Consider the following 20,784-nt stretch of genomic DNA (forward strand, 5'->3'; position numbering starts at 1 on the left):
TCTTTTAGTAGTGTACAAAAATACAGTTAATTCTCAGTTATCCTATCACACTTCTGAGAATAACCCCGAACAACTGAGACATCCAACAGTGACAGCCTGAGAAAGACGGACAATACAGCTGATGTCCAAAGAACTTACAGTCTGATCAACGACAGGAGAACAAGGAGGACAAAACATGTTATGGAAGGAAAAACTGGGAAGTCACTAGCGGAATGTTTCCAAAATGCAGAACAGGTCCATCTGTGAAATGCATCACAACATTACCTGGACATCAGGCTTGAGTTATAGGAAACAAATACACTCGTTTTAAGGCCGATGGATCAGTCTCTGCAGATCTGCAAATCTGCTCAGAGCGGTTCCAAAGAATGTTTATCAATACGGTGATAGGCGCTTTATATATATAAATAAATATATATATATAAAACAGAAACCGTCTCTGCAGGTCCTACAGGCAGCAGAAGCCATGCACTGCAGCTTAAGCAAAAGCCTTGCCTGCTGGAACTTCTGGGACTTCCAGAAAGTGCTGATGCTTCATTCACATTTTCTGGAAAAACTAACAAAACCATTGAGCTGTGTGATCACTCTTCAGGTGTGGGCAGCAGCTCTACATATCCCAGACAGCTGCAGTGTTACCTTTCAAGGCTGGTAAGCACTGGTTAAAGCAAAGCTCTACCACCTCTGCTGTGATACCACCTCACTAAGCTTGAATATGCAACACCACCTACAACCCTCCTGTCACACTGGTGTCCCCCAGCCATTTCTGCTTTCAGATTTGCTCCTATTTGGAATTTCTGTGATCACTCCCAGCATATCTTTGCATGTTAGTAAGATTAAGATTAACAGATTCCTTTGTGTTTTTCAGTTACTCCAAAGATTGACTTGACGCGGGCCCAAAGACCAACATAAAAGCAGGGTACAAGCAGAAAAACAGAATGATCTCTACAGGAAAAGACAGACAGTCCAACTTTGCCTTCTTATCCTCTAATGCCAGTAAAAGGCACAAGCAACTCATTTAAAACATGGCCAAAACAAAACAGTGGAAAAGATGAATAGACAGCCATCCGTGCAAATGCAAAGATTCAGTGAAAGTGAAAGAAAATACAACGGAATAGATTTTCTATATGCATGAATATTTCCACTTTCCTTGTACTGAAGCATGCTGCATGGCTACAGGAGCAGGAAACTTGCAAGAAATCAAACTGTTACGTACTCAGCTGCTCTCCCCATCCGAAATAACTCCAGTTGCCTGCATGTAACACAAATGGCAGCAAAGAATAGGAATGGAAAAAGAAAGCTTAGAAAAAACAAACCACAAGCATAATTTTAATGTATTTTAAATGCCTTCTAGATTGTGAGCTTGAAAATGTAAGAGACTTTTTCATTATAAATACAACATTAAACTTATTTTGGGGTTTACTTTTCGCTGTCCAGGTTTTTTGCAAGACATTCTGAAGATCAAGATCACTGTAAATTCTAGGAATAATTAGACAATTGTGTACTTCTGAACACAAGTAGACAAAATATTTATCACTACTTAGCAAAAGCAAATACAGCAGTCTGTATTTCCTAGAAGGAATGTTATCAGACAGAATATCCCAGAAACCAGAGTCCAGTTAAGAGCAGCACCTGATTCTTGCCTAAACTATGCAAGTTGAGTGGCAAAAGTTGCTTCATGCCCCCACTTCTGCCTCTTTCCAGAACACTGGAAGATCTATGCAAGCACTAAACCAGCAACAATAGCATGAAAAACTAACACTGTTTGAAGATAAGAGTGCTTTCTTCGCCACACAAACACCAGCATGAAGCTTAAGAGCTCTCATGGTACCCAAGGAACACAATTAATCACAAGTTGATTCTGTAAGTGCAAGCAAATCTCTCCATGTTAAATTAGAGGTGACAACCAATTCACACTAAAGCTACGCTGCACGTTGGTAAGACAGCCAAGACTAATTAGCACCCATGTTACCACCCCAAAGTCAGACTCAATATGATGGAAGCAACCAAACACTACCTGCAGCCCTCAAAGCACCTCGGAAGCACATACACACCTGGAGCTCCCAGAAAAACTTCAGAACCAGCATTATTAGAAGATGGTGTGTAAAAACACAGTAAAAAGTGAAGTTCACAGGAGCACTGATGTGCAAGTGCAGCAGGCAATAAAGAAATCCCTCCCACAAAGGAAGAGAACAAGCAGGAGTTTTCTGTCCTGGCACCAACCTCATCTCTAGCTACCAGCCAGGCTCACATTTACAAGAAGGGGATAGCTCAAAGGATGGTACAAATCCCTTCTCCTGCCCTGTCTTATAAAGTTGAAATGGGCTCGATCCTGCTCTTAGCTAAAACTGTCAAAAATAGCTCTGAAAAAAAACCCAACAATCTTTGTCCTAAAAGGTTACCACAAGACTAGCAAAGCAATAACTAGTTCTGGTGAGTTAACAAGGGAAGCCAAGGCTTTAGTCCCTATGGACATGTACTACAGAGGGGATCTGGTGCCATTTCAATTCTTTGGGGGAATAAAAATAAACTGAGCAGGAGAAAAAAAAAAAAAAAGCACAGATTTTTACTATCCCAAGAAAAGGAGAGAGGGAAAATTATTAAAAATGAAAGCCAGAGATTATTCCTCTCTCTCCTTTATCTGGGAACTAGTGGTGCATCAAAGGTGGTTCCTCCCTTCCCAGACATGAGGTTTATGCAGCAGTGTGGTTCCTCAGGTACATTACAGTACTTGCAGGGTTTCTGGACTCTAGGCTCTCACACACACGGTGCTTTGCACAGGCACAGACATAGCTCAGGTTTAAGAGCACTTCCATTTCCTAGTAGAACTCCAGAGGTAGGTTATTCCCTTCCAGCTCCTACAGAAGTAGTTAAAAGGAAAAGAAAAAGAGACTAATACATGTATATTAGCTTTGGTCATTAAGCAAAGCAGCTCTGATCAAATATCTGCATGCAACAAATTCAATTATATTTTTACCAGGCCGATTTAGAACAAATCAAAGGTGAAACTGGTGTAATGCTGAATGCAGGCAGCTCCTATGGAGTACCAAAGGGTGGTTGGTTGTTCCTCTCATGTCTACAGGAGAGGAAAAGCTGAAGTCCATCATGTCAAGCACCAGCACACTAGAGTCTGAGACATCACAAATGCGGCTTCTCTGGTCCACAGCAGGAAGTGTGACAAGCCACTGCTTGGACTGTGCATCTGAGCCAGCCACGCTGGCAAGGCAAAGATGTACCCAGATGCATCAGAAGCCTGCCAGGACCCACCAGCCAGTGTTTGACTGCTCTGGCTGACCACAGACCTACCAATTCAGGCTTGTTTTTTCATGACTACAAAAATCCATCTATTGATCAGCTTTACCAGAGGCCTCAGTCTTTTTCAGGGGAAAAGGCTGGCAAAGAAAAGAGAAGTAAAGCACATGCAGCAATGAGAGATGGGAAGGGGAGACAACCAGAAGGAAGGATGAAGAAACAAGAGCCAAGGAGAGCAGGAGCATTTGAGAGGGGACATGGGGAGAGGACTGAGGACAGAGAGCAAGAAGTTGACAGACCCTTGCACTGAGCTTTTATTTGTCATAACAAACAGCACATGCTAAAGACGAACCAATTTCCTATTGATATACAAGTCAATAGTTTATGTGAATCTCATTCCTGAAAATCTCAAGCCACCAAGACCTGGGACAGCAGCGTCAGCGCCTCTTTCCATTAAAAGGTTTCTATCATAGGTCAACAGCAAGAGGCAAAGGAAGGCAACATTGCAGCCTAGATTACTATTAATGGTCCATAAAAACTCTGCAGTGGCACAATATTATTGTGTTGCTATCTTTCTGCTACTAAACTCCTTATGAACAGCTTTAAAACCCCACAAACTTTAAAAAGCAGATTAGAAACAATCATTTCCACGCCTGAGACAAATAGCAGCTGATGCCAAGCAGGGCATGGTGGAGACACGAACAGCTCCCATTAGACACCAGCTCCTGACCCTCCCAGTCCTCTCACAGTCTGGGTCATGGCTAACCAGGGCATGCTACCACTAGAGACTGACTGGGAAGGCTCCACACTGCAGGAGCAAACAGAAAGAGAGGCAGGAACAGAGAGTAAGGGATTTTCAGCCAGAATCTCAAAACTCCGCTTTTGTTTGTTTTTACTAACACCCACTTCAGCGTCTAACATTTTGGATAAAAGATGAATTTATTAAAGATTCAACACATATGCTGCTTCATTTAAGATTCAGGAGCTAACAGTATATATCTCGGTCCTTCAGCACAATCACAGAAGACCTGGGCTGACAGTCTTGATATTTTGAAGGTTAATGAAAACAGAATTTCTTTTTAGCCTTTTCAAGTTGTTTTTCTGCTTCATAAAAATAATATGCATAACCCCGATTTGTTAAAGATAAAAAAACCCTTTCTGGATCACCTTTGGGAAGAAATTTAAGCCTATAGAAAATTGAACTGAAGACTCCAAGAAGTCCACAAGGAAACAGAAAGTTGTAATTCCAAAAACATACAACAACAACATATATTAACACTGGAAGGGATGATTCAGACAAGTCAGACTAGTTACTCTCTGCGCTCTTAAATACCAACAGTGTGTCTTGGTTATCACATTATTTTGTATTCCTAAGTTTCAGTACTCAAAAAACGAGGTTTCATATAAACCTCCAATTAAGGACTAAGCGATGCCAGCAGCCTGGTGCCTTGGAAGCTACAACATTCTTGTCGTTAACACATTTTATAAAGCACATCTAAGTTCCCACAGTTAGCTGAACATAACATATGCTCGTTCTGTGTCTCAATTATGCAACTATTTGAGGAGGAACTCCTCCTTCCCACCTCACACTGTCAAGCCTGGATCAGCAGGGACACTGTAGAAAAGCAGAATATTCCAAGTTTATAATGCAGTCTAATTTGATTGCCAGCATGCCATTTTGTTTCATGTCTGTTTACAAGTCTCTGAGAGCATCTGGGACATACTATTCCCACCAGAACACTGTCTTTTACTACTGCCCACTGCTTACTGTCCTGCTGATAAATTATTTAATCCTCTTGTTACATCCCATGTTGAGCAAAGACAGAGGATCTAAACAAGTTTATACAAGTAAACTGAGCTCAGGAAATTACACTTTATCTGGTGCTGATAAAGTACTGTTTATAAACTACAAACAGAGCTGGGAAGGTCCGGGTCAGTTCTGTCTTTCCAGGTTTAATAAAACCCCTTTTTCCTCTTGGCTAAGATCCTCACCACAGTGCATGCATCTCAGATTCCTGAAAACATACATTACTCTAGTATTCAACTCAATTCCCAAAAATAAATGTGGCATTTTAGGGGAATAAGCTTCTGAAATACAAAGCAAGCATTTAATAGCCTTCTAGAACTAAGTCAAGTTCTCAGCAAGCAGGATGACCAAGAGGTTTTCCTATCAAGTACCACCATTTCCAGCTCAGTTTTGGGCACAGGCTGAGACCTCTGAGGTGAGAAAGCAGAGGAGGGAATTGAACTGGAAGGAGCTGACAGAGAGGAGGGTTCTCAAGGCACTCAAGTACAACACCAGCATATCCTCCTTGCTCACTACTCCCTCTTTTCGTGACATTTACTCTAGTCTGGTAAACAGCTTGTGCTGAAATTCTGAGGTATTTCTATTCACTAAATGAAACAGCCCTTTCGGTCACCTTTACTGGGGCTAAACAAATTCAGATGGAGAGCTGAGAATTTAAGCAGGGCTTGGATCACCATCAAATCATGGAGTATCCACAAAGTTATTAAAAGCTTGTGTGACTCATTAATAACTACAGTAAAAAGAATCAGGCAGAATGCCACTTGATTTTATCTTCAAGGGAAAAACTAGCATTTCTGTCACTGCACTCATACCTAACACAGCTGTCTTGCCTTAAATTTCTGGGCTACCAAGTCACACAGACTGGCTAAGAGATGTAAACACAAGAACTTACAAACATTTTACACGCTCCTCATGAAATTCTAATTTGGAATATAGCGAAGCACCTAACATTACCAACACATGCAATAGCAAAGAGGAATACAACGTTGTACAGCAGCTGAGATAAAAGATTTGTTGCCTCTCTTTTTTTTCCTTCTGATTTTCAACCTTTGACTTTCAGTACAAGCCTCACTGCTCAGTGACATGTATTTATGGCTTGTGTATGAAATTGAGCGGTAGTTTTTCTGTGTGTTGAAAATCTTTAATCTCATTTCTAAAAAGGTTATATACCACTGTGGCAACAAAATTCAAATTAATTTTCTATTATTGCTTTGACATTAAAGGATGATTAAGAAAGATTAAGAGGCCTTAAATAAAAGCCCCAAGGGGAAAATAAAAAAGGAAAAAAAAAAACCCCTGAATTCATGAAGAGCAATAAACAAATTATAAAACCTTGAGTGATTAACCAAGCATTTACTTTTTTTGATCACCACTTACAGAGAAACATGTCAGTATTAGCAATGTTCAGCATGTCTGCAGCACGTCTGGAAGAGCTGTAGCTTTGGGGCTTATTTAATAGTCAAAGCTCTATTTCTTGGTCAACACCCAACAGAACACAGCGTGTACTCTAGGAATAAGAACATTTAGAGGATCAGCAGCAAAGCCACAGATCTGCATTCCTCTAGGTAGAGTTCAGCAGAAAGTCAAACTCGTTACTGTGTAACGTCCCGATATAGCCAGTCTTTTTATTTTTAACTTCCATTTGCTGAGTACTTTTCCTTAGACATATCCAGTCCTGAAATAGCCACTTTATCCTAAAAATGTAGGCAGACATTTTAGAGCAAGTCCTTGAATGTCCTTTCCTTCAAGCAAACCTATCATGCCTTCAGCTAGTCCCGGCAGCGAGTACTGCAAAGGCAAAAGGAAATAAGTCTCCAGATGAGAATTATCCTGAACAGAGAGGAGCAGGAGCTGCCAGTCACCCAGAAGCAGAGAGGTCACAGAAATCACTTTCCCAGCCCACTAGCAAACTTCCACAGAGCAGCTTGTACAATGGTTCTACTTGTGCAGACAAGAGTTGGTTTTTCCCTGCCTAGTTTAATTTTCTTTGAAAAAAAGAAAAACCCAGTCGTATGTCCCATTTTGAATTACACTGAATGTTTTTTGGGGGACTATTGTAAGGCTTTCTGTTTGCACTGTCACTAGTAGTTTCACTCTTACAGGAACACTGCTCTTAAATAACTGCAGCAGGATCATTAGTGTCACCCACCCTCAAATAATAACTCAAATAATCATTCACCCCTTCCTCACTCTTCCCAAACTGGCCTGGCCTAGAGATGCTGTAGGTAGGTAGCTGCTGACCTCTGTTGTTAGTAAGTGCAGAAGCAGGCTGGCAACTAGAAAAAAATCCCAGTAAGAACTTAGACATACATCATACATCTCTACAAGAAGGGCAGTTTCACCTCCCAGCAATTGCAGACGACCGTGCGTCCTGCCACTGCTGTGCTACAGATCACATGGTTCTATGAACAGTTAAAAAGGTCAGGCTTGGGCCTGCTTAAAAGCATTTTGATGTGCCTAGACTTAAAGACTGGTATAGCAGATTTCATTTTTTTATATATATAAAATATATAATATTATATTTTTTTATTTATAAATAATATATATTTTATATGGTGTTATATATATTACCAAAAAGGGGGGGTGGTGAAATCTGATAGGATGTCTTTCAGCACATTTGCTGCCACAGCATCAGTTCACTGAGCTGAACACTGACAGATGGCAGTCAGCATTATCTGTGACTAGAATAAACCACAGTATTCAACAACAGCATAAGATGGTGCACTCCAGTGAGTGCACGTGTAGCCTTGGACAGCCACGACTTCACTCCATGGAAACAGGCTGCAACACATAGCCTGCCAACCCTTGTCTTTACAAAAGAGCTTTACCCAGCTGCTTTGAACCCACAACCTGCCCAGATCTGTGCCCTCACTGCCACAGCTTCTGCTAGATCCACACCACCTGTGTGGTGGAAATCCCAGCACTGGGCTTTGAATAGCCCCAACCCAACGGCACAGCAGTGGCAGCACAAAGGTGCTGGTTTCCACAGTACAGCACTTTAAAACCAAAAAAGTACCAACAAAATCAATTGGGTGAGGATGTTATGGGGTTTGCTGGTGAGTCAGGGGCAAGGAAGGCAGCCCTTTGGCTTTTTAGCAGACACAGCTCATCAGTGCCATGGAGAGCACTCTCATCTCAGCATTGGAGTCAGTCTTTGCAGAGGAACATACAAGCCTTTCTGAGGCAGCAGTAGAATCTGAGCTCCTAAAAAAGAGAACTAATGAGAGGTTTCATTCCTGATGCCCAAAGTGAATGTGTAGAAGTTAACAGAATTTTGCCTTAGACATTTTGCAGAAATAGGTTTCTTCAAATATTAGTGGGAAAGAAGGGTCAACACAACAAGTTGATCGGGCATCGAATGACATCCATTCCTATAGTGTTTATAAAACATTTTTCCAGCTTTTAGGTTGTTAAAAGGCTCTTTATGTATCTACAACAAAGCTGCAGCATATTTTTTCGAGCGTGATGTGTGGTCAAACACACACTGCAGATGGCAATTAGGGTTCCTTCTTATTCTCCTGGAAGAGATGCTGCCTTGCTCCTTTCTCTCTTATCTGCTGGCAGACCAAGTACAGGGTAGCTTTGGTCCTTTTGGCTGGTATAATAGTGTACCAGAAAATTCCTTTCCTTGTTGTACCAACTTAAAATCCAAAGCCAAGCAACAAATTTACTTTCTTATTAAAAAAAAAAGAAACCAAACAAAACCCACAATTTTTAAAAAATAAGCCACAGCCCTGCTAGACAGGGATTTTACAAAGCAAAGGCATGCCAGACAGAACTATGTTGTGCTGTGACCTATCAGGGTCTTACCATGAAAAGAGCAACGCTGCAGACTCAAGGAAGTGGAAGAAAAAAAATATACACAGAGAAGGGGGAATAAAGCATTCTCAGAAAGATTATCAGTCGAAGATAAAGAGCACAGACGTAACTGGTTGATTCAGTGACACTTTGCTTATCTTTTCTGGGAATCACACCGAACAAACCTGCTCTCTTTCAGATTTGTAAACTCCCTGACTAAAGAAATAGGGCAGTATTTACAGTAGCTGGTATTAACTGAGACTGCCAAATTTTTTCCACAAAAGAGACAAAATACCTTTCTCATCCCAGTTCGTATGGTGTCTGCTCCAGCTCAGAGCTGCGTTTGAAATACCGACAGAGTGACTCACAGATTATAATGGACTTTCACGTTGCCAGAAATGATCTTGAACATACAAGGAAAATAAACCTATACCTACCATAATAAATAACTTAGAGTTTATTGACTCAATGAATGCTGAAGTAATCAAATAACATTTTTTCCAATCTGCTTGATTTAAAGTGAATTTCCAGATGATAAGAGCTTGCTTTCTTTTTAATCTGTGTTCAATTTCAGGTTGCAGGTAAAAACCACTATGAGGATGCTGCAGTTATTGAACAATGAGTTTTCAGGAAATTAAGAATTATGACTACATTTAATAGAAACACAAACACAACTGGAGCCACAGGCACTATAGTGATTTGCTTATTGCTTGGGATCACTGAAACAGTTGGAAGCATGTGATCTTTCTGGGGCACAAGAAATACACAGGGAAGCACAGAAGTTGAGAGGTAAAAAAAGTAATTAAGTATGATGAGGGAAGTGCCAAAAATCAGTGAGGCTGAGGAGAGACTGCAAGGTACAAGAACAGACCCACTTGCTTCGTTATGGAATAGGTAGGAAGTTTGAATTCCATATTACCTCAGAAATCATGGCTCAGACCCTTCTAAAAGGAGCATTTGAGACTGAGAAAGTGGGGTCTGAAAGGCCCCTAATCTCTGGAAAAAACAGAGCACGTAGTCTGGGCAGATATTTGCCACGTCACCATGCCCAGGCAGCAAACCACATGTGAACAGAGACAAAACCCACCCTCACATATCCAGTGTAGGCTTTCAGACACAGCCCAGCTCTCTTCTCTTGCATCGTGCGTGCTCCACCCTTATCCCCATCTCTACTCAGGGGAGATAACAGAGCAAGTTGCATCCATAGGGCAGACAGGGAAATAACCATGAGAAAAGGTGGTTTGGGAAAGGGAACAGACACATGTAGAAAATACAGAAGCAGAACAGGGCAGAAGTGTAGTGTAATTTTAACATGTAAGGACACGTATTTAACTATTTAATGAACCTGGCCCTGCCAGCTGGAGTAGGATGTTCTCTAGCTAAAACAAAGCAGCCGTGAGAATCTCCTGAGAGCTGCAAGAGGACTAAGCAGGACACCAATAGTAAGCACAGTCATACTGTTACTTCTTGAAACAGAAGCTATATGAAGTGCTTTGCTGCACTCTTGCTCTATACTACATCAGGTTTTAAGGTAACTTCGTATTTGTTAGGATTTGGGAATATATTCTTATGTGGCAAAAACTACTCACGCTTAAAAGGAGTGTTTTCTCCTTCTAGATACTTAGTCTGTTGTGCAGCTGATTGTGTCCTGCTCCCAGCATCGACCACATCTCATCTAGCACATCATGATGGAAAATTGGATGACTGTTACAAATGTTCTTGAGGATATTTTTATTATATCTAAAAATATATCTATCAATTATTTACCCACATGGTAAGTAAGAACACTCAGTACTCAATATGTTTTAGGTTAGAGAAAGACACCCACCCTGCTCCTATGTAAAAGGGGGTTGAGCTTGTGTGTCATACGCAGAGGTTAGGTCAGCTTTCAACAGAGACACAATCACTGCATCTTTTGGGTTTAAATCTTGGGTTCCAAAAGTCTATGCTATATTCAGGCAACTTACAGTTCTTACGCACAGATTGATGCAGGCAGAGTTCGAAAGTGCTCCAACATTAAATGTCTTATTTTATATTTGTCCATGTAAGTAATTAGATATTCATAGATGTTGGATACTTGCAAGCAGTTGAGAAGCAAAAATACATGCAGTGCCCACAAGCTTTACTGAATTACTAGAAAATTCTTAAATTCATTAACAACATACCTCTATGAAATATTTAACATCAATTCTAATGAATGTTTTAATCCCATGAATGATTAAATCTTATGCAATATTAATTGTTCAAACCAGAGGCCTTCCATTAGCTTTTGCAAAAGGTCACTTTCTAGTAAGGTGCAGGCTGTTAACAAGCAACACAAGAAGGGCAGCTGCAGTTCTGCTCTTGACTACGTCTATCTGCAAGACTGTTGTTCCTCTAGGGAAGAATCCAGGTACAGGAACCTGAGGATGTAAAGGCACCGTGCTGTGGGAACAGGTGTGGATACTCTCCCTACACTGAAGCATTGCTCCTAGTTCACCCACATATCCCAGTACACAGAAGAGCCAATCAAACCAGGCTGTCTGGAACAAAAGCCAACTCCAGCTCACATAACCAGGAAAGTAATTTCAGCAAACACCACCTTCATTTCTCCAATGACATTTCTTACCTGTATGCCTTAAAAATCAGTTGTACACTTCCAACTATTCTAGAACAACAGAGAGCTTTATTCTTTACATACACTTCATAAAACAAAAAAGGGAGACAGATTGGTGTTACACAGGGTACCTCTGGCAGAATACTTCTCATGCAGCTTTGTACGTGTTCCAGCTACGCAGCACATTCACATTTCCTAGGCAATTAGTTAATGTCCATGCTTAGCTGGAGAGTTTTAAGATAACATAATAGCAGTATAAATTAATTCTACTCAAAGGTAAACAGTAATTAATATTTCTTAATGTTAACAGTTTTGTAGAGACCCTATAATCAGCCTAATGGATAAACAGCCTGCAAATTGCAGTGTGCACATCTTACAGGATTTGAGATAGAGGATAAAAAATGTGTTTAAATTCTGAGACTTGAATTTTATTAATATTGCTGCCAAAAGGCATTCATAAGAGGCACCACTGAGCTTTCATCTATTGCACGTTAAAAGCAGTATTTCAGAAATCTAATTTTGCAGGCCATCAGAGACAGCACGTCCTGGGTTATTTTTCCACCCATGTTTTCAGAAGCATTAAAAAAATGCAAGATAAGGTAAGCAAAAATTAGTAAAAGCATTTTCCAGCCATCAACACTGCAAAATAATATCAAAGAAATTAGGCATCAAGTACACAAATCTTCAGTGCATTTCTGAAGGCTACCAGCAGTACTTGTCTCCATCTATTCTCCTCCTAAAGTTTCATTAAAAAGTTCTAAAAATAACATTCAACACATGATGTTTGAAGAGAATATAACCTGACTTAGTTATATGAGAAAAACCTTGGCATTTTCTAGCTTGCATGGATATTACAAGTGTCTGACAGTCCAGATGACTAATACATTTTGTGTTCCTTTCACAAAGGCTCAATGCCTGATTTCCCTTTCCAGCATCAGAAGCTTTACACCAACGTTTTGAGGGGAAACGTTTTTCATAACTGACAAAAGTTATTGGCTTCACAGAGTCGTAAGAACTTCTAACAAGAAATTATTCAAAGGTACCATCGTTTGATAGTTAACCAGAGTATACTGGAAGAAAAAATATTGAAAACAAGTAAATTCTAACTTACAACACTGGGAGGCAGCACTGGGCAATGGTTTCTTCTGGACTTCTTCCTGAAAGGAATACTAAAGGAGAAAAAAAAAAAACAACACAAAAAACAAACCACAGACCGATTAGAAATCAAATGGTAGCTTCATGAATCAGCTTTCAGAGTATAGCATGCCACCTATAAGAGAAAATATCTCTGGTGGTACCTAAGCATTATATATTATTCTTAATATATATGTTTAGACACTCCCAGTAGTCTCTGTTTTTCATACCCAAACCAGGTGCTGAGAAGTGGACATCTGGTTAAGGCGAACTCTGCTCTACTGCAAGCACAGGCCCTGCTCTCAGCTGTCAGACCTCAAACTAGACATCTAAAAGATCTGATCCAGCGTTGCTGGGATGGGGAGCTCAGACCTGACTATAAACCCATTTTTGTTCAGACACTCAAGCACAGCTTCAACGTTTCAAAACTCATGTGGGCTCACAGCAACACTGCCATAGGAGACTGAAGTCATTAGTTAGTTAGTGTGCCTGGCTGGGTAGTAACTCAGTGTTTGTCCAGCCAACATTTATAAACTGTCCTGGGATCTGCTGTACATCCAGACTGAAGAATTTCTCATCTCTCATTTGATAGGAAATTAGAGAACACAGAGATATTTCAATTAGCCAGCTTTGACTTTTTACAAAGCTGTTTGTTACAGCATCAAAGCATTCCCTAGGGGAACACCAGTGGTTTTATTTTGTTACTCTCCTCTGTCTCGTATTACACAGAGATATGAGAAAATCAGGACAATTGAGCTAAATAATGAGAACAGTCCTTGTCAGGAGAAAAAGGTCTGATGACAAAGGAAGCTGCAACCTTAACAGCCTGGTGCTGCTGACTGTGCAAAACAAGGCCTCTATTTGGTTTTGGTAAGGGCTAATGACCAGCTTGGTACTTAGAAGGTGAAAACCTCCAGATTTCCTCTGTGGCTGCCTTCCAATCCCTGCTACTTGAAATGCAGGAGTGATTCCGAAAGGTGGTTAGTCTTATCATCAGAGAACTGACAACTCAGTGAGTTCATCAGGATCATGAAAACAAAACTTCTTGTCGACAAAGCAGTAGAAAAGTCTGTTGATGAGCAACTTCAGCAGCACAGCAGTGGGTTCTGAACTACTCAGAGATCCAAAAATGGCAGTAGCTCATTCTTCTTTATGTACCAGCCCAAAAGCTATGAGCAGTCCCAAAAATAAACTTGAATATTAAGCATTTGTAGTACAGACAGGAATGCATTTTTAACCCACTACATACACTCCAAAGGAACCTGCTTCTGGAATGCTGCTGTGCAGCTTTAGTCGGTTCATCCATTGTTTCAAAAGCAGATAGCAGAACTTAAGGCACAGAAAGGAAGATAAAGGCACAAAAGTCATCCTGTGCTAAACACCACTATGCAGACTAGGGCTCTGCAGCCCAAAAGCCATGCAAGAAGACAAGGTCTGCAAAGCTGAGTGGCAGAGTGGTGGAATGAGGATCGGTCATTCAGTTTGCCTCCAGTTGGTTGCACAACACAGGGTTTGTTGGCTCACAGCAAATAAGGTATTTCTTCAGGTAGTGCACAGTGAAGGTGCTGAATACCCTTGCTACGACATAACTGACCTGGCTGCATTCAAAAGGAAACTGACATCCACAGACCAAAAAAATCCATCAAGTGCTGTTAAACACAAGGACACTGCCTCTGGCTCTGGAAGTTCCTGAGCTACAAGTTTCTGCAAATTAGGGGAACATGCAAGGAAGGTATCATCCTGTCCTGGCTTTGATTGAGATCATTTTCTTCCTAGAAGCAGGTATGGAGCTGTGCTTTAAATTTAAGATGAGAACAATGTTTATAACACACTGATATTTTAGTTGATGCCAAGCAGTCACAGACTTCTCGGCTTCTCATACTGCCCCATCAACAAGGAGGAGGGGAGTACCCGGAAAAACAGGAAGGGGACACAGCCAGGACACTGACCCAGACTGCCAAAGGGATATTCCAGACTATATGACATCATGATCCATATACAACTGGGGAAGAGGGCTGGGAAGCAGTTTGACTTGAGAACTAGACGAGCATCAGCTGCAGTTGGTGAACAATCATGTTGTGCATCGCTTGTTTTAGATGTTCTTTCATCATTATTGTTGCCTTACTTTTCTGTCCTATTAAACTGTCCTTATCAATCCCCTGAGTTTTACCTTTTTCCTTTTAGGTTCTCTGCCCCTCCCACTGAAGGGTGGGGGAGTGAGAGAACAGCTGTGTGGTTGTTTTAGCTGCCCTCTGGGTTAAACCACCACACATCCCAACACTCTGGTCACTGTCAGATGAGTTGAACCTTAGGTCAGGCCTTGCACAGGTGTTGTCACATTTATTTCATTTTCTCACTGGTAACTGAGCACACCCATAATAAATTTGAGCCTGTCAGGTGACAAATAGAGAGGCAGGGTTTTGTTACTAGTATTTAATAAAAGCATGCCCTTGGCCTGCAGACCGAGGGCACTCCCGGGAAAGGGGAGTCTCACAAAGGTACCTCAGGATACCCTGCAGCACGTACCAGCTCAGGGAAGCACTAGAGGGCACCTAAGCTTCACTGAAGTACCTGGCACAGACCGCACAGGAGCAGGGAGGCATCACAGCAAGTATCACTGACAAGCTAAATCACAGGTTGAGCTTTCCCTCAGCCCCAAGAGGTTCTCAAGCTTCTAGGAAGGCAGAAGGGATTACCCTCCAGGCGTTATGTTTTTGCCTACCCTTAAACATTGGTCCACCCTCAGTCAAAAAGAAAAGCAGCCTTAGTTTTGCTCACCTTCACAGTAAACCAAATGCTTTACACCATAAGGAGCACAATAAAAGTGAAGGATCCCAGAACAAAAACCTCCTAAGGGCACTGGCAGAACATTTTGCAAATTATCTTGCTGCAGAAAGAGACAGCAGGAGTTGAAGCAGCACCATGTCCCTGCTCGATTATGTTGGCACCAACACATGAGTAGCTTTGTGGTGGTCATTTTATTTTTAAGTGTTGAACTTTGGGTACAGGCATTAATCTCATTTTGCAAACATACAAACTGTAAAGAATAGTTTTAATCATGTAACAGTCTCTTAAAAAAAAAACAAACCTTCTAGTTTATAGCTAGAAAAAAAAAAAAGGGAAAGCAAAGCCATAGCTAGCAAGTGTTAAAACACAAGATTCACATAAACTGAGCCATTAACAGCTGGATTAGGACAAAAGCTAACAGCTTCAACAGTCCCCAAAAACATTCAGCATCTTGCTTTGCCTTCTCCCCAGAAACTGCCAACTGCAAAAACGCTCTTTTTGACTTGTTTCATGAATGAAGAGAACCTACCACAGGTTGCCAAAGGCAGTTTCACTCTCCTCTGAGGTAAAGCACAGTATCACCTTTCCTCTGAGCGTATGACATAAGCAAAATGGTTCTCACAATTCAAGCGCTTCCAGCATGTGGAAAGTGTTTGTCTCCTTTGCACTAACTGTACACTTGAGAAAAGAGTTCTGTAAACAACTCATGGAAGGCTTGCAAGTGATGAACATTCAGTAGTTACCTTAATCACAGGGACCCAATACGAAGAATACAAGCAAGGTATAAGGCATTCGGGGATACATTAACCTTTTAATTTAGATATTTACCTCATCTCCCAGTGAATTTATTTGTTCTAATTTTCTGGTCCAGTATCTGGCCTCTTCTTCAGGGATATCTGTACCAAAAAAATAAGTCACAGCATCTTATTAACCAGGCAAATTTCCATTTATTACCATTAGCATTAAAACAGGGCGGGCATTCCAAGATCACACCACAAAAAGCACACAGGTAATTCTGAAGTCATAAACTGTGTTACATCAGCCCTCAGATGGAAATTAAACACTGTAAATAGAGTTCAAGGAGTTACATTGCTTTCTTCTTGAAAGCTGATTAACGAAACACACACCACAAAGGTAAGAAGCAGTAAGGCAGATTGGTTTGGATTTAATTCAGGTATTAGTTTTATGAAGAGCCATCTCACAACGATATTAATACACTTGCTATGTGCTTGATAACACATAGCAAGGTCAAGAGCCTCTTCTGGAGGCTTTTATAACCTCAGTAGAACAAGGGCTCCTTTTGAATAGCGTATCTTACTACCGTACCTCATGTAATACAAGTACCAAAAAAGAAACAGTCTCTTGTTTTCCTTCACAGGCAATGAGCCAAATCCTTTGAGGTAGTGAGTAGTGTTAGAGGCAGTTGTATTCACAGGAAAGCACACTCCTGTTTTTACACCACACCGCAACCTTCACTGTGATGTGACTTACAGCAACCCTTTTCCCTTCTGGAAGATTTACCAAGCTAATGACTGACAGCAAGGAGCAAGTATTATCACCTTTATTTCAGTAACTGTTCTCTATTCCACACTTCAGAGTAATACAGTGTCCTAATGGTTTGAGAGGAATACAGACTTCTGCCCCTCTGAATTCCATGTCTCAAAGTACACCTTTGGAGGTGCAGATGAACTGCTGTGGAAAGTTCAACGCAAGGCAAGCTCGGTACAAGCTCTGCTTAAGCAACAGAGCACGAGTGCACAGCAACAAGGGAAATGCTGAAAGTAAAAGCATCAATGAGGCTCTTGATCCAGGAAGATTAGGTCAATTATTTGGGTATGTTGTGGCTTAAAATCATTGGAATGAGGGGAAAAAAGGGCTTAGGGGGGTTTGTTTGGGGGGTTTTTGGTGGCTTTTGATGCTGTGGGGGTTTTTCTTGTTTGTTTGGGTGGGGGTATTTTTGTTGGCATCATTTTTTTAGCTACTCCACATCACCCTGACTGTAATGACTTACAAAATCTGTCTACTCACAGCCCAAAAATGCACTGATGCAGAAACTTGAGAACTCACACAGGAAGGAAGTGGAGGGACTGCTCCAGTTGGACACCACCAATCCTGCAAGCTGAGGATGAATGCAATACCAGTTCAGCTAGTTTTCCCATCTCTTGTCACTTTCACATTCTCAGGTACTTCATTAGGAGCCAAGAAGTCTACACCTAACAAGTTAAGTTTCCCTGCAATAAACTGTACCCCACAGACACAGACACGCTGATATGCTAAGCCAGGCCTTGGCAAGAGTGGGAAAAGGAGGCTGGGATGGTCTCCTGATGAAAAAGTGGTTGTAAAAGTTGCATCCAGTCTCACTCCTGAGAGAAACAAGATTTACTGGCAGGTGAGCATTCCATTGGGACCTACAATGCTTTCAGAAAGTATTGCTTTCTCCTCTTACTTCAAGGGGATATCAGTCCTACACATGCCCCCTCTCAGCCACACAAACCATCATCTTATGAAGCCAGTGACCTCAAAACACCAAAAATAATAGCAAACAGTATCCCAGAATACAAACTGCTTTCAAGAACAACAAGGAACATGCCAGATTTGGTGAAATCTGAGGCTTCAGAAGTGGGCATTTCCTTGGACCACGAAATAACATCTACACCTTTGTAACAAAAACACCCCTGTATTTTTATGCAACTAGACTCACACAGACAAGGGGGATAAAACAGGCCTCACTTGAGGGAGTTTTAAGGAATTAATAAACCTTGGTATCTGACTTTAGGAAACCTGCACTAACTAGAAAAATAAAAAAAAAAGACAACCAATTTCTCCTTGCCTGAAGAGAGACCAAATTAATTCATTTTAACAATAGTACACAGAGCAAGTCGCTCTCTCTGAGGTACAGTATGTTGCTTTACTGTTAACATGCTATTAGAAAACAAGGTAAAAGAAACATCAGAGTCTTCCACAGTTACAGGAGTTGTATGAAAACATACACAATCAGGGCTGTGGATTGCAGCTGCACAGATTCATTAGGCAAGCTCCACACAAATTGGGGATAGCATTCAAAGGAAACCTGAACAGAACTGATATGGAGAGATGACATCAGTTAACTGAAGGGCTATCAGCATACAACCTGACCAGGCTTAGGAGGACAAACTCCAACAAAACCTGAAGAAATCCAAACACCAAAGCAAAGCCTACGGAATTTTGCCTCTGAAAGCCATCACTTCTCTGAAAGATGTGGAAAAATTCGTGAACTGAGGACTGAAGGTCAGAGTCAAAACAACTCAACTCTGTAATCAAGACCTGAGAAACTGTGGGTATCTGTCAAGGTAGGCTTCTGACCCTTCCCATGCACCATGGTTTAGTGCCATGCCCAGGCACCAAGGAGCACCATGTTTCATCTTGGATTCATTGTTCTTACCTTGCATCCAAGGTGCCCATTTCATAAATGGAGCTATCAGATTTTTAGTGCAGGATTGCTGCTATTGTACTGAAAACAGATTCTTATGCAAGTCAGAGATAAAAATCTGCTACTGTCTAGATACTGTCTGGCTGCTTTAAGAACATCTTCTTGATCTTAGAGAAACTCTTGTCATCAGTACTAACTGCAGTACAGTTCCTGCAGAGCAAATCTTAAACATGAAGCAACTGGCTTGAGTCCAGCTGCCTGCTCAGAAGTGCCCTGGAGACAAAATTCTCTATTTTTTTTTTTAAGTAGGAGTTTGTAACTATTTTTTAGTTTCATCACCTATTTGTGGCTCACCTCAGTCAGCTCTTTTGTTGAAGTCAGGGTTTTTTGGAATACAAAGAATCAAAGTTCCTTGTATGGAGATCACAGGCTGCTTGCAAGGTCACGTGCAATGGCCAGCTCCTACATCACTGCTCAGCTTTGATTACAAATGCAAGTTACTCCACTACATTAACTTCTGCTTGCAAGATAAAAAGTTGAACTACACTAAACAGAAGCCAGCTTAGGATTCCTCTGACATCATGCTTGGTAAATAAGAGGAGCAAGGCCATATGTCAGTGAAACAAAACTGCTGAACAAGAACAGAGAAGAGATGAGCAGATATGTTCACTAGCTTTTGGGGTTTCTTAATTTGTTACCAACACAGAAATGTAGCAAGCTTTACTGCCACTGCTCCTACTGGCATGTGAAAGCCGAACTCCCTTGTCTTTTCTGGGATCCTGGCACCAGAGTGCACTGGAGTCTGGTTGCTCCTAAAGGTAATGGGAAGGCAAGGGAGATCCCATGGCCAGCAGGGCAGAGAACCTGTCAGAGTCCCATCCTGCAGCACCTGAGCAAAGTGATCAGGGCAGACCCAGAGATCATAGCCAGGTTCCACCAGGAGCCCAGAGCAACACAGGCCCCATAGTGACAAGGCAGGTGTGAGGTCAGGCCAGGAAGTCAGTCTGTATCTGTGGCTGGACCTGTGTGTTCCATAAGCAGGCACAGACACGGCTGTGGCTGGGGATCAGTAATTCCCACAGTGTCACCCAGAAGTGAAGGCTCAGAGCTGAGATGAAGAGGGACCCTGGGCCTGTGAGCAAGTTGTGGGTGGAAGCCCCACATGAGGCTGATCAGAGCAAATCAGACTTATCAGCAAACCCAGTGCCTTGACACCTGAGTGTACTGCATGACCACTCTGCAGTACAGAGACTGAGGAATGAAGTAGAGAAGAATTTACTGCATCTATACAGACCACTCATAGTTAGGCCCCTCCCTCAGGTACCTAAACATGACAGTATTCCTACTTAAGACATCTCTAGCTTGGCAATAACCAGGTGTTTCATCCCTGAAGTTTTTCTTCACCTTGGGCTTCATGATCCCACTTTACACTGTGCTGGTGCAGCCTCACCTCAAGTGCTGTGTGTACCGTGGCACCCAGAACTGCACAAGAGGGACATGGAACTGCTGGGGAGTGCCCAGAGGAGGGTAATGAGGATGGGGAAGGGTCTGGAGGGGATGTCTTGGAGGAGAGGCTGAAGTGCCTTGGTTTGTTCAGCCTGAAGAAGAGGAGGCTGAGGGGAGACCTCATCATGGTCTGTGGCTTCTTGACGAGGGGGAGTGAAGGGGCAGGTGCTGATCTCCTTTCTTTGGTGACCATGGATAGAACCTGAGGGAACAGGATGAAGCTGTGACAGTGGAGGTTTAGGTTGGATGTTAGGAAGAGGTTCTGTACTGAGAGGGTGCTCAGGCACTGGAACAGGCTCCCCAGGGAAGGGGTCAGAGCACGCAGCCTGGCTGAGTTCAAGAAGCATCTGGACAATGCTCAGTCCCACACTCTGACCTGGGTGGTCCTGTGTGGAGACAGGAGTTGGGCTTGGGGATCCTTATGGGTCCTTTCTAGCTCAGGAGATTCTGTGATTCTATTCTATACTCCTTACACAGCACCATGTGCCACCTGAGTTTTGC

At 41.9% G+C, this 20,784-nt stretch overlaps 1 protein-coding gene across 1 annotated transcript in view; it reads right to left on the reverse strand.

Moving 5' to 3' along the window:
- The window catches only part of LOC311203314 (protein unc-13 homolog B-like), a gene marked incomplete at its 5' end in the record, with an annotated part of 223,193 nt that overhangs the window by 159,573 nt on the left and 42,836 nt on the right, over positions 1-20,784 (reverse strand). The window contains 2 exons of the mRNA XM_084277973.1: positions 12,559-12,616; positions 16,197-16,264. Coding sequence (XP_084134099.1) covers positions 12,559-12,616; positions 16,197-16,264 — 126 coding nt within the window. The remainder of the gene's footprint in view (positions 1-12,558; positions 12,617-16,196; positions 16,265-20,784) is intronic.

Source organism: Gallinula chloropus (assembly GCF_964237585.1).
Source record: "Gallinula chloropus genome assembly, chromosome: Z".
Lineage (NCBI taxonomy): Eukaryota > Metazoa > Chordata > Aves > Gruiformes > Rallidae > Gallinula > Gallinula chloropus.